This window comes from Amblyomma americanum, chromosome 1, assembly GCF_052857255.1.
Source record: "Amblyomma americanum isolate KBUSLIRL-KWMA chromosome 1, ASM5285725v1, whole genome shotgun sequence".
Lineage (NCBI taxonomy): Eukaryota > Metazoa > Arthropoda > Arachnida > Ixodida > Ixodidae > Amblyomma > Amblyomma americanum.
Genome location: NC_135497.1, coordinates 146072606 through 146085884, shown reverse-complemented (window position 1 = coordinate 146085884; position 13279 = coordinate 146072606). Strand labels below are relative to the sequence as shown.

The window sequence follows — 13279 nt, the reverse complement described above, 5'->3', positions numbered from 1 at the left end:
TCGAACCTTCTGTCCAATAATGAAGTTAATGTGAATTCAGGCTCAGATTCGTGAATATGTCTGTTAAGTTCCTTCAGGGCTGTGTAGTGGTGCACTACGGGAAAATCTGATGTTTTGGAGTCATATATGCCCGTAGGCCCTGCCCTGGGTTGGGGCAGAAATTTAGTTTAAATATGCAATGCTTTGGGAACTGAGATCGCAGATGGTACGGTACATACTTCTATGACCTAAACACATGCATTCAGGCTTTGTATTGTGCTTAGTAGTGATGATGTGCCAGGCTGATAAAACAGTTGTCAATGGACAGAGAAAAAAATTAAGCCCTGGAACATGTGTTTGCGTGTGTTTCACAAAATGTACTTAACTGCGTTTAGAATTTCAAACCAGAGCTCCTAACTGGCAGCTTGCATGGTACAATTGGGGTGCACAGTGAGATGTCCGCTTTTTTTTCTTTCTCTTGTTGTGGCACCACAAAAACCATAGCTTGTTATGCTTTCCAAACTATAAAACAAATCATAATCATCATTCCTTTTTCTGTCATTCTGTGAATAACTGCAGTGTAAACAAAAAGTTCTCAACGGTAATTTTTATGGGCTGAGCTGATATAATATAGATATGTTTTGAATATACCTGCCTATGCTGATATAATATAGATATGTTTTGAATATACCTGCCTATACCACATTGTCATTATGAGCATAATGCCACCTAACATTTCCAAACATTGGACGTCTAAATCTGCACTTAAGATTAAAAGCAAAATCATCCATGGTGGCTTTGTACACAATCTTTCTGTTTCAAGCCTAGGAGACTGTACTTTTAAGCATGCACAGAAACATTTGTGGAACTTCTAAGGCTTATCTTGAAAGGGATGTTTCAACATTTTTGGGGAAATTAAGCCCACAGATACTAGTGTACTTAATAGCAGTTATATGAAAGTGAACAGAAGCTACTTCATAGCTTATGCTATCATATTGGTGCCTTGGTTCTGAAGCAAAATGTGATAACTTTTGCAGGTACTTATCACACTGGCTAGCTCCCCAGATTACAGATTTGTCTTGGTGGGACCTCTAGGCCGGGTAAATTCCTATGCACCAGATACTTCTTCTGGAGAACATCAACACCTGATTTTTGTAAGTGGGGTTTACTATGTCATGCCTGAGCCGCTCAAAACGTCTGCAGTATACTTGATGTTGACTAATGTCTCAAGTGCATGGGCTGTTCAGATATGAGTTTCTATAAATGTGATATTGTACCACCTGTGAGTGGAAGGAATTTCTGTTTACAGTTGAATCCCGCTACAACGAAATCGACGGGACGCGCGAGAAATTTCGTTGTTGCGAAATTTCGCTGTCGAGAAATTAACCAACAAATGCAAGGCAATAACTCCAGCAAAACAGTTTTATTGACAAAAATCTGTGAGCTTACCCTGCTTGCGTTTCACTGCCAGCGGCGGCGTCACGCGACTCTCGCACTCTGTTAACAGCGGCATCGCAACGTCGTCATTGTCTGTGCCAAGGAATTTTCTAATAACGTCTAAGGCATCCATCCAGTAGCTGCGATGAGGCTGCCGGGGCAGGTAAATCTTGAGCGGAGTCATCTTCATGATCAGACGGCTCTTCCGGCTCGCGAACACTTTTGATGATGTCTTCATCGCTTCGGTCCTCGTGGACAATCATGTCCGCGTCACCGTCGAGGAAATCATCCAGCGCTATTTCAGCAGGGACGTTTCCAGCTTCCTGGAGCGATTTCCAACTAACGTCAATCCCCGTAGTCAATGACGATGGTACACTTTCCACGGCTGCAGTCGTGCTGGTCGCCTTGCTGTCGACAAACCCGGCGTGCTTGAAGCAGTTGCGGATCACGCTGCTCTGTGTTGCTCTCCATGCCGCAGCCATCATTTCTAAAGCCATGAAAAGATCGAGTTTTGTCTCCCCACAAGTGTTGGTGTTCAGGAGAAGCCGCTGGATCAACCTCTCCCGGTAGGAAGACTTCATGCTCCGGATGATGCTTCGGTCCAGGGGTTGAATGACTGAGGTACAGTTCGGCGGGAAGAACTTCAGCTCCAAGCTTGATAGCTTGACGTCGTCAGTGCGGTGCGCTGAACAATTGTCCAAGAACAAACAAACCTTTCGATTTTGTCTGCTCATGTCGCGGTCAAGTGCCACCACCCAGTCAGCAAAAATGGCACGGGTCATCCACGACCGGCTATTTGCCAGGTACTTGACAGGTAGGCTCCTGTTCCCCTTGAAGCAGCGCGGTTTTGCACTTTTGCCAATAACTAACGGGGGGCGTTTGTCTCAGGTGACGAAAGATCTGATTAAGAAGCGCCAAAACATGAAAGCATCTAACACTACGGATAGAATAGAACTAACGGAGCTATCAAAGTTAATAAATAAGCGCAAGGTAGCCGACATAAGGAAGTCTAATATGGAGAGAATCGAGCATGCTATAAAGAACGGAGGTAGCCTAAAAACAGTGAAGAGGAAACTAGGCATAGGTAAAAACCAGATGTATGTATTAAGAGACAAGCAGGGCAATGTCATTAGCAATATGGATAAGATAGTTAACGTAGCCGAAGAGTTCTACACAGACCTGTACAGTAGCCAATGTAATCAGAGCGCTAATGAGAAAGACAGCAGTGCACATCAATGCGTCATCCCGCCAGTAACAAAAGACGAAGTAAAGAAAGCCTTAGAAGCAATGAAAAGGGGAAAAGCAGCTGGGGAGGATCACGTAACAGCAGATCTGTTGAAGGATGGAGGGGACATCGTGCTAGAAAAACTAGCCACCCTGTATACGCAATGCCTTATGACCTCGACTGTACCAGAAGCTTGGAAGAATGCAAACATTATCTTAATTCATAAGAAGGGAGACGCCAAGGACTTGAAAAATTACAGGCCGATCAGCTTACTATCCGTTGCCTACAAAGTATTTACTAAGGTAATCGCTAATAGAGTCAGGGCAACGTTAGACTTTAATCAACCAAATGATCAGGCAGGCTTTCGTAAAGGATATTCCACAATAGGTCATATTCACACTATCAATCAGGTGATAGAGAAATGCGCAGAATATAACCAACCTCTATATATAGCTTTCATTGATTACGAGAAAGCATTCGACTCAGTGGAAACCTCAGCAGTCATACAGGCATTGCGTAATCAGGGGGTAGAAGAGCCTTATGTCAAAATACTGGAAGATATATATAGCAACTGCACAGCTACTATAGTCCTCCATAAAGTCAGCAATAAAATTCCAATAAGGAAGGGCGTCAGGCAAGGAGACACGATCTCGCCAATGCTGTTCACCGCATGTTTGCAGGAGGTATTTCGAGGCCTGAATTGGGAACAGTTGGGAATAAGAATAAATGGAGAATACCTAAATAATCTGAGATTTGCTGATGACATTGCCTTGCTGAGTCACTCAGGAGGTGAACTGCAAATCATGATCAACGAGTTAGACAGGCAGAGCAGATCGATGGGTCTAAAAATTAACATGCAGAAAACCAAGGTAATGTTCAACAGCCTAGCAAGGGAACAACAGTTCACAATTGGCAGCGAGAGCCTAGAAATTGTGCCGGAATACGTCTACTTAGGGCAGGTAGTGACAGCAGATCCAGATCATGAGAGGGAGATAACTAGAAGGATAAGAATGGGGTGGAGCGCATATGGCAAATTCTCGGAGATCATGAGTGGCAGTTTACCAATTTCCCTCAAGAGGAAAGTGTACAACAGCATAATCTTACCGGTACTCACCTACGGGGCAGAAACGTGGAGGCTAACGAAAAGAGTTCAGCTTAAGTTAAGGACAACGCAGCGAGCCATGGAAAGAAAAATGATAGGTGTAACGTTAAGAGATCGGAAGCGGGCAGAGTGGGTGAGGGAACAAACACGGGTTAATGACATCCTAGTCGAAATCAAGAGAAAGAAATGGGCTTGGGCAGGGCATGTAATGCGAAGGCAAGATAACCGCTGGTCTTTAAGGGTAACGGAGTGGGTTCCAAGAGAAAGTAAGCGTAGCAGGGGGCGGCAGAAGGTTAGATGGGCGGAGGAGATTAAGAAGTTTGCAGGCAAAGGGTGGATGCAGCTGGCAAAGGATAGGGCTAATTGGAGAGACATGGGAGAGGCCTTTGTCCTGCAGTGGGTGTAGTAAAGCTGATGATGATGATGAACGGGGGGCGTTTGTCAGACCCATCCACATTTGTGCACAGCAGCACAGTCACTTGTTTCTTGCTATGTTTGCCTCCATGGCAACGCTGCCCTTTAAAATCAAGTGTCTTCGCTGGCAGCATCTCATAGAAGAGGCCCGTCTTGTCTGCGTTATAAGTATCAGACGAAGCGTAACTGCTCATTATATCAGTCGTGTTGTCCGCCGCCCATGCTGATGCGCCGTAAACGCCCGCAGATGCCGATTCACCTCACAAAACCTTGCCGACGATGTTATGCCTTTCTTTAAAGCGATTCAGCAATCCTATGCTTGCCTTAAAGTCGTTCAACCCTAGCAAACAAGCATAATTGAGGGTCTTCTTCTATACAATTTTACCGCTCAGGGACATGTTTGTTGCTCGCGTATCGACGAACCAAGCATAGACAGCCTTGTCGAGCTCTTCATACGTTGGTTGCGTCACTTTCTTGTGCTGCGCTGAAGTGCCCGATGAAAGTGCCTTCCTAATGCTGTCCTTATTCTTCAAAATCATCGATAACGAACTCGGCGCGATGCCAAAATCTGCGGCAATAATTGCCTTCTTCCCGCTTTCTGCTTCGGCGATAATTGTATCCTTTTCTTCTAGTAAAATAAATTTTCGCTTCTTCGTTGGCGGCGACATGGCAGAGGCGATCGACGAGATCAGACTGCAGCGAGAGATCGATGATCAACACACACTGACACACGAGAAAATGGCGGCAAGGGCTGCGGAGAAGGCGGGGAGGATAGGCTGGCGACTGGATTTGGATTCGTCTTTGGCCCTCGTACGGCCGGCGGGCTTCGCATGGCGCCGACAAGTCCCCTCGCTGCTTCCCTATGACGAATAAACCGACTCTCAACAAAATTTTTTAATAAACAATACATGAAAATGTAATAAACATACATTCCGTGCATTATTTAGCTGCTCCAAGCCAGTGCTTTAGCAGGGAATAATCTCGTACAGCACCCAACTTTTGAAGAAAGGCGGGTCACTGACTGGTGAAGGCTCGCGAAAATTTCGTAGAAGCGAATGCGTGCTCACAGAGTAATTCGTTTTCGAGGGATCTTTAATTCATTAACTCCTATGGGGATTTCGCGGGGAATGAAAAATACTTCGTTGTGGCGAAAATTTCGTTGAAGCGGCATTCGTTGTGCCGGGATTCAACTGTACTTATTTTTAATGGAAGCCTCATCAAGAAAAGCAGAACAGTGTGTAGGGTAGAAAGTTGAATGTTTTGTTCATGCTGTATATGAATGCATATCAAAATGCTGAGAAACCTAAAGTTGCTGAAGTTCTTCACATTACCATTACTCAACTTTAACAATGTTGGGGAATAAAATTCTATACCTAAAATGACATTTAGCGAAAGTGAGGAAAATATGTTGTGATTGTGAAAGAAATAATGTGCTTCATGTATACTTGCAATGACTGCTGCATATTTTGTCTTTCCTGAAAGGAGTAAAAATTGTAGATTTTTTTTCAGTAAAGTATGTGGGCCGATCAAAATTTTGACCCAAGCTTGACATTTAGGGGCAGAACATTGGCACAGATGCTCTGCGAAATCCAAATATAAGCAGTATGTGGCCATAATCAGCTTAACGTTTGCCAAATGCGAAGTACTCTTTCCTCTTTTTTCCTTCCTTCTTTCTCCTTTACTGGATAGTGAGAGTGCCCTTGCCTTTTCCTTCTTGAAAAGTACTTTTTGTTTTCAATTTTCATATGCTGTGCCTTGTTTGTATCAATGTATCACGACATCTTATGTGTTAGGAGTACCAATGAATCTTCCTTGTGATGCGCGTCATTGTTCATGGCTGCTTTATGAGGTACCCCTTCAGCCTCATGCACGATGATAGGTTCGTGCTAACCGAGATGTTAGTGATAAGCCACTACATCGCAAGCGCCCACCAGAAGCATAAGGTTCAATGGAAGCCGAGTCTGGGATTTTGTGGAACTACGTCTTAGGCTGAACTGCCACTTCAGCATAAACGGCTTCGCAATGTTTTAACATCTATATAGGGACTTGGATTTCTTCTTCTTGTTCTATTCATGACAAAAATCAGGTGCAATTTTTTAAGTCTGCGCCAAGGACAAGTTGTGGCATAAAATTCTATATGTACAAATGAAGTTCAGTGCAAATGAATGATGCATATTTTTTATTGTGAAAGAGATAATGTTCATGAAATGTACCAACATGACTTCTTCATATTTTTTCTACTTTTAATGGAAGAAATTAATCATAAGCACTGATTGTTTTTCAGAGATAAACTACTCTATTTTCATGTTTTTCAACATATAAAATACTTTATATTCACAAACAAGCTGTATAAGATTGGTTGCAGCTTGAAAGTATTTAAAAGGTGCATTCTCCTTTTGTTGTCACAATTCTTTCATCATGTATGCACATAGCGATATATAGATTCATAGCATTTTTATGCCCACGTTAGACCTGCTCACTTTTGCATGTACACTGTTGAAAGGTTCTTTCAATGCTGCAGAGTCAGTTTGGTTTGCACAGCTGCACGAGAGCAGGGCACTGTTATTTTTGGATAGTGCCTGATCCAGTAATGCCAACAGATTTTCTAATCAGCACCTGTGTTCAAGGGCTTTCTTTTATCAAATGCTTTTCTCCAACTCTTCTTGAAGTAAACCCATGTCTTGGTGAATTTAAGAGCTGGAACTGGCTTAGAGGCATAAAAATAATTAAATATAACTTTCTGAAGTTTGTTTGAGGTATCTCTGGTTTTTATACATTTCGTCCAGTGATTTTTAAGAAAGCAGCTTTTGTCTTTTAACTAATTTTCATAAAACATGATTGAGGTCAGAATAATGGAAAAAATCGTATTTCGGCTAAAAATGAAGGGCCATTTAGTAAGCAGTTTACACGCCACACATAGTACCTGCTGTCTTGTTGCTAAAAGTGTAAACCTGTGTAGTGTGTTATTAAAAAAATGGTTCAACATGGAAAGTTGCTTAACATACTGTGTGCCATGTATGAGTGTCAGGTCCAGGTAGAGAGAGAGATAAGATCATCAGGTGGGTACAGTAATTTGGAGCCGTCATGCAAAAATTCTTTAAGTGGAGTTTCAGTAGAGGTTATAATAACATGCATCATGTAGGAAAGTTTTTGAAATTATCCAGATTTCCACTGCGAGAAGTGTGCAAACTATCCTACTGTTTGTTCAGTGGACATATGTAGCTACATGAACAGTTGTCCTGCTTGAGAACTGTAGAGCTGGTTTCATAAGGCTAAAAGCAAAAATCCCATTTCAGATCAAGCCTGGGAAGTCTGCTGTTGTTTACATGCCTATAGTAGCTGTACGCACTGGAACAATTGAAGTCACTGTTCTTGCCAAGACGCAGATTGCAAAGGACATGGTGACGCGTTCTCTTCTTGTCGAGGTGAGTGTTTTTTTTACCTGGAGCATGAACGCAACTTCGAGCGTTCGCAAGTGCCCTGAGCTCTTTGTTCTCTGTTTTCAGCCTGATGGCATTCCTCAATACCGTCACACATCCATGGTTCTGGACCTCACTCAGGGCGCCTACTTGATAAAGTATCTCGACACAAACATTACTGAGTCACCCATCTTGCCTTTCCGACAAGATCGCTTGTACGTGTTCGGCAGTAACAAGGCCACTTTATCTGTGGTTGGTGAGTACAACCAGCAGTTATAAGGACTAAGTTTACATGCTTGAAAGCAGTTTAGTTCCTTATGTTCAAATTACACCGAAATTGTAAAATCGTGGAATAAAACAGCGCATTTATTGTGTGCAAAGCAAAACTGGCAGGTCTTTATTACTTTCCGAGTGGTATTCAAGCTTACTGCGTACTAAATGGAAGCCAGGAAAGAGTCTTCAGAATTTGTTTACTGAAAACTCTCATTGCAATTTTAATGATAGGAAGTATCCACTAAAATTATCCTCAACCATGTTGTTGAATGTGTCCTGTATCCTCTTGCACCAAAACTTTTTTATGTCAACTTGGTTCATTTTTCAAGAATGGGGCTTAGTCAGGAAGTTCAAGAAGGTGAAGAACAGAGGTAGTAAATAAGAAAAATTGTGTGTGAGAGAAAAAATAGATCAGTGCGTTGTCACCATGCAACTTCAAAGATTTATTACTTTTGCATTTCAAGGCATTTTTATTAGATCCTTTCTCCACAAGACCTCAGAGTGCTGCAATATGGTAAAACGTAGTAAATTTGACCCCCGTTAATGCGGGCATCCAGATACTTCAGATCGCTGGCGTGTTTCTGGCAATTGCCTCTATGGTTCTGGTGACTGCTGGTATAAATCGATGGTCTCGGACTCAGTAATTAGGGCGGTGCTGTGCTCTCGTCGGTTATTCAGACCATTGAGCTCCCCAAGAAGGCCGTGTTGAAGTATGACCGCTTCAGCAAGCAATCATCTGATATCTAATTATCCCTCCTTAAGCTTGAATCGCATGGTCCACTGTTGCTCACGCAATAGCAGAGTGATGATGGTCAGAGGGGTCTCTTCATTATATTGACAAGTAGTCCGTCTGCATAGTTTCTTTCTGAGTTTCGTCACCACACTGCTGCCAGCCGGTGGCGACAGTGGCTTTCGGCAGCACATCAGCCAGTTAGCCGAAGCAAGCTTGTGCTTGATTTCGGACGCAAATGGCACATTGCCAGTCTTTTCTTTTTATTTCTTTGAAGGAATCTCGCTCTTTCACCTTTGATGCACAATATAACATGTGCATGCTCATATTGTATGCCAGGACTAAGTGTACGCAGCACGTTCAAGACAGAAAACATTGGAACGAATATACAAACACTCATGCAGTGTTACAAGGCTGCATGGACGTAAGGTGTTCAAAAGCACAAGAAGGTTCTGTAACTTTAAATAAACGAAGTATTAGAAATTCCAGTAGTGCTGCCACTTTTGTGATAGGAACACATTGAGCTGCAGTATTGGGCAGCGTCTTTCTCAAAACTTTTGTCTCTCAGCTTGTAATTAATGGCTTTAAATAACTGCAGTAATTTCTGCAGGTGTAAAATCTTTACCATCTGTTTGGTGCAGTATGAAGTAGTTATTAAAATATGCTGAAATTTCATTGGATACTGTTTATGCACAATATTAGAATCTGTATGTCATCTGCCATGTGATGCTTAATCTGCGGTTATTGAAGTTCATGTTGCTTCATGGCAGCCATGCCATTAGTATATAATGTTCCCATATAGATAAGCGAATCATGCCCACCCAGCTAGAGAAAGCTCTTGTCGATGTAGCATATACAGGAAGTTGTGTTCTTGTACATTGTTCCCCTCTCCCTTTCTTTTTCTGAGAAGAGCAGTGTACATTGACGTTACTGATTACATTTCAGGTGATGTGTTTGGTCCAGCATTCCCAACTATGCCTGTCAATTCCAGCAGCCTGTTGTCAAAGCCGTTTTACTGTGGGGAACAAAACATGTTCAGCTTTGGGGCAAATTTGTTCACGGTGCACTATCTACGACAGACAAACCAACGTGACATGCATTTGGAAAGACAGGCATTCAAATATCTGAACTTGGGTAAGTTTCTATTTGTCACTTGTACATTCACCATTTGTCATTGACCATGTGTTTGGAATGATGCAAGACAAAACAACCTTTTCTTGCAGGATACCAAAGGCAGCTGACTTATCAGAATGAGGATGGAAGCTTCCAGGTGTTTCGATGGCACAGTCAGCCGAGTGTTTGGTACGTAGTAGTCGAGGTGAAAAAAAATGAACAGGAAATCAGATGGTCACACTGAAAGTCGTTTTTACACTGCTCTCAACTTGACCAATCCACTTGAGCTGGTCTCACTCAGATAAACTCCCGGTTAGGATGATACCATTTGAGCTGGTCAGAAGGAGGCTTGATAGAAGTTGGTTCTAAAATTTGCTCCAGCTTAGTTTGCAGTTTGTGTATATCCTATTGCCTGGTACATCATTTACATGATAACTTGTTTGTAATATATGTGAACATAAACACCTTGTACGCTTGGGGTATACAGTGAGACGTTATCAAGGTGTACCTCGCAGGACCATGAAGAAAATACACGTGAAGCGGCAGTATGCGCTAACCGAAAGCAGCTTAAACATGTCCACTGACTGACCCGGCAAAGGATGATACCTGAGGTTTTTTCATAAAGGGAGGCAAACATGGAAGCTTTTATTCACATAGGACTGCAGAAATCCATTACAGTCGCCGACCGATTTTTTGAACTTGGCGGGACTAGGAAAATGGTCCGATTAATTGAACTTTCCGAAAAATGTGTGAACTTCAAAGTAATAACTTTTCTGATAAAAAACCAGCTTTAAAAATTTCGAAATTCACGGCTGCCCATGTTCAGCTTGCAAGCGGTAATATTAGACTTTATGTGAGCCATAGGCGTGCTCCCATCATGTCTGCACGACCTCACGTCACGATACCAAACAGCGCAACGCGCCCGAAAGGATTGCCGCGAATTAATGCACGCACCGCGCAAAGCAAGAACAGTCGGTTTCTATGAGCAGCGACACTCGCGAAGACCGAGAAAGGTTACCTGCGGGAAGACTCGACAGATGGTGCGGCTGTCCTCTTTTCAACGTTATTGCATGCTCTTTGTAGGCCATCTCGATGGCAGTGGAGAGCATGCTATAATCTCAAGTGGCAACGATGAAGGACAAATAGCCAAGCCAATCCAAGCCAGTGTTTCCAATTTACTCTGTCAGCTTCTGCTGACTCCATTTAAATCCAAGGTGGCGCTTCTCACGTCATCAGAGACCTGTTTCGTTGTGATAGTGATGCCCGCACACGTCTGTATTAGGCTAAAGAAAATTTTTCAACTTTCGGTTGAAAAATGATCTCCACAGTATTGCTGGCATCTAATTCAGTCCAAAAAAGCAAAAGATTTGATCTCCACCGTGTCCGAAATTTCTGCTATGAAAAAGTACACGTTCCTATGAGGTGCATGATGGTTTCTCAGTGAAGTCCGAAATATCACTTAAGTCTACATTATTGCAGTCTGAAAAATCAGTTGGCTACTTATTTATGTCTGCTGCCAAGGTGGCCTCTCGGCTACTGGTGCAGCCTCGAAGGCAGAAATCACGATTTTTTTCCCTCTCTTTCTTGTTGGGCGATGTTGTTGCATCCAGATGATGACGTGGAGTGGTAGAGGGCGGGTCTCGTGAGTGACCCGGGGGACGTACTTCGCGACTAGTGAGTTTGAGACAGGCGTGCAGGTCTTCTGACGTTGGCACTTGGAAAGGCTTTCCTTAAAAAGTTATTTATTACAATATTTACAAAACTGATTTACATATGCCGAAAGGTTTCGGCCTCTCCGCTCTAACTAAAAAAGACAAAACTCCAAACTCTCGCGACTCCGTACCACCGTCGGCCACCACACGGCCAACCCGCCTGGCCGCCACTCAAGGAACTCGCTTCTCCAACTTCGTGACCCCGGGACCACCACCAGCCGCACACGACCGATCTGTCTGGCTGCCACCAACCAACCTCCCGCGCTCTCCTTAGCGCGCACACATCTCCTTGTCCTCCTGCCAAAGCTACACCCTCAGCCAATAGGTGACTTTCCCGCCACATTTAGGACGCAACATATCACAACACAAAAGAAATGCACACAATATATAACACACGCCTTGCAGCGCAAAAGAAAGCACAAAATATCGAACACACGGCTCGCTGAAAGCTGCCGTGGCTAACTAGAAAAATGCCACAACGAGCGGAGAGAAACCCTTTACGACTCATGCGTCTGATCAGGCCATTCCTCCTCGCTTAGGCCGAGGCTCCCGAAACTCCGCGCGGCGCCGCCCTGAGAGCCTCTCCCTTTTGTCGGCGCGTTCCCCTGCTCCCCTTCGGTGGCCCTCCTCATGCCTTACCACGACGTACCGTACGCCAGCTGCGTCGTGACACCTCCCCTCTTCTTCTCCATTCTTTTCCCCCTATTTTTTGTGCTAGTTCGAAAAAAAACACATGCTTTCCCCTTAGGCTGGCTCAGGACACCGCACCTCTCTCTAGTGCGAGAATGCACTAAATCTTCCCCTCGAGATACACTCCGAAAATGAATACAGGCATGCAAGCACATGAAAGCAAGATACAGTGCTACACACCACACCATACGCCACAGGATCGCATATTTAAAGTGAAGGCAGAGCATACAAGAAGCATGCATGAAAATAAACAGAAAAACAACAACCGTCCACCGAGGCGAGCCTCGAACCTCGCTGCTCTCATGCTCCGTGCTCAGGGGTTCCTTCTGCTTTACCAGTTCGTTATAGTCCTTCACTGTTAACAAGCAGTCAATTTCGCTCGCCAACTCCTCTGTCACTGCGCACAAGATGGCAACATGTGGGCTCCCCCGATCGATTCTTAGCGCCACATGCGCGAGCTCAGCCTCAATGGGATGTCCGAAGGCTCCCTTCAATGCTACTTTCCCTCGTGAATCTACCCTTTCCTCCGGCAGCAGTGACCTCCTGACCACCGTGATATCCGTGCCCGAATCCAATCGCGCCAAGATGTCTGTTCCGCCTGAACACAGAGGAACATCGCCTACATGTGTCCCCGCCAACGGAGTGCTCGCTTTTGGCTCCTGACCCTGGCACCGAATTTCAGCGCTGTGAGGGTTTACTTCTATCACTCTGGCGGTAATCTTCCTTGCCTCTGTCTCTAGGCATTCTCGGGCCATATGCCTTATACGGCCACAGCGGTAGCAAAGAGGTGACGCAGCCTTCTCTCCTCTTTCCTGCTTCCATTCCCTGCCGGCAGAATTCCCCTCTGTGGCACCATTACGAACCCTTAAACCTCTGTTTCCTATATTTTCTTCAGTTTCTTGACACTCCCTAGCCATGTGACCTGGTCGGCCTCAACGGTAACACTGGCGCATCGTCGTATGTGCTTTAAATGGCGCATTCTTCACCTCTATCTGTTCTTGCCCGTGGACTGGCGATGCCCCAGCCATCTCCTCTCTTCTACGTCCTTCACCACTGGCCATACCCATGCACGGAACGCTAGCTCCCGACGGTTTCCCCCGACTGCTCTCCACAGCCTCGACTACTTCTGTAAGTCCGTCTATTTTCAGCCAGCTTTTGTTCTCTTGAAGTGCTATCTGTCGCAGC

General features: G+C 44.3%; 1 protein-coding gene across 1 annotated transcript in view; it reads left to right on the top strand.

Annotated features, from left to right (window-relative positions):
* The window catches only part of LOC144113829 (CD109 antigen-like), a 55423-nt gene that overhangs the window by 20688 nt on the left and 21456 nt on the right, over positions 1–13279 (top strand). Inside the window, 5 exon segments of the mRNA XM_077647169.1 lie at positions 1017–1133; positions 7454–7582; positions 7664–7832; positions 9525–9713; positions 9803–9881. Coding sequence (XP_077503295.1) covers positions 1017–1133; positions 7454–7582; positions 7664–7832; positions 9525–9713; positions 9803–9881 — 683 coding nt within the window.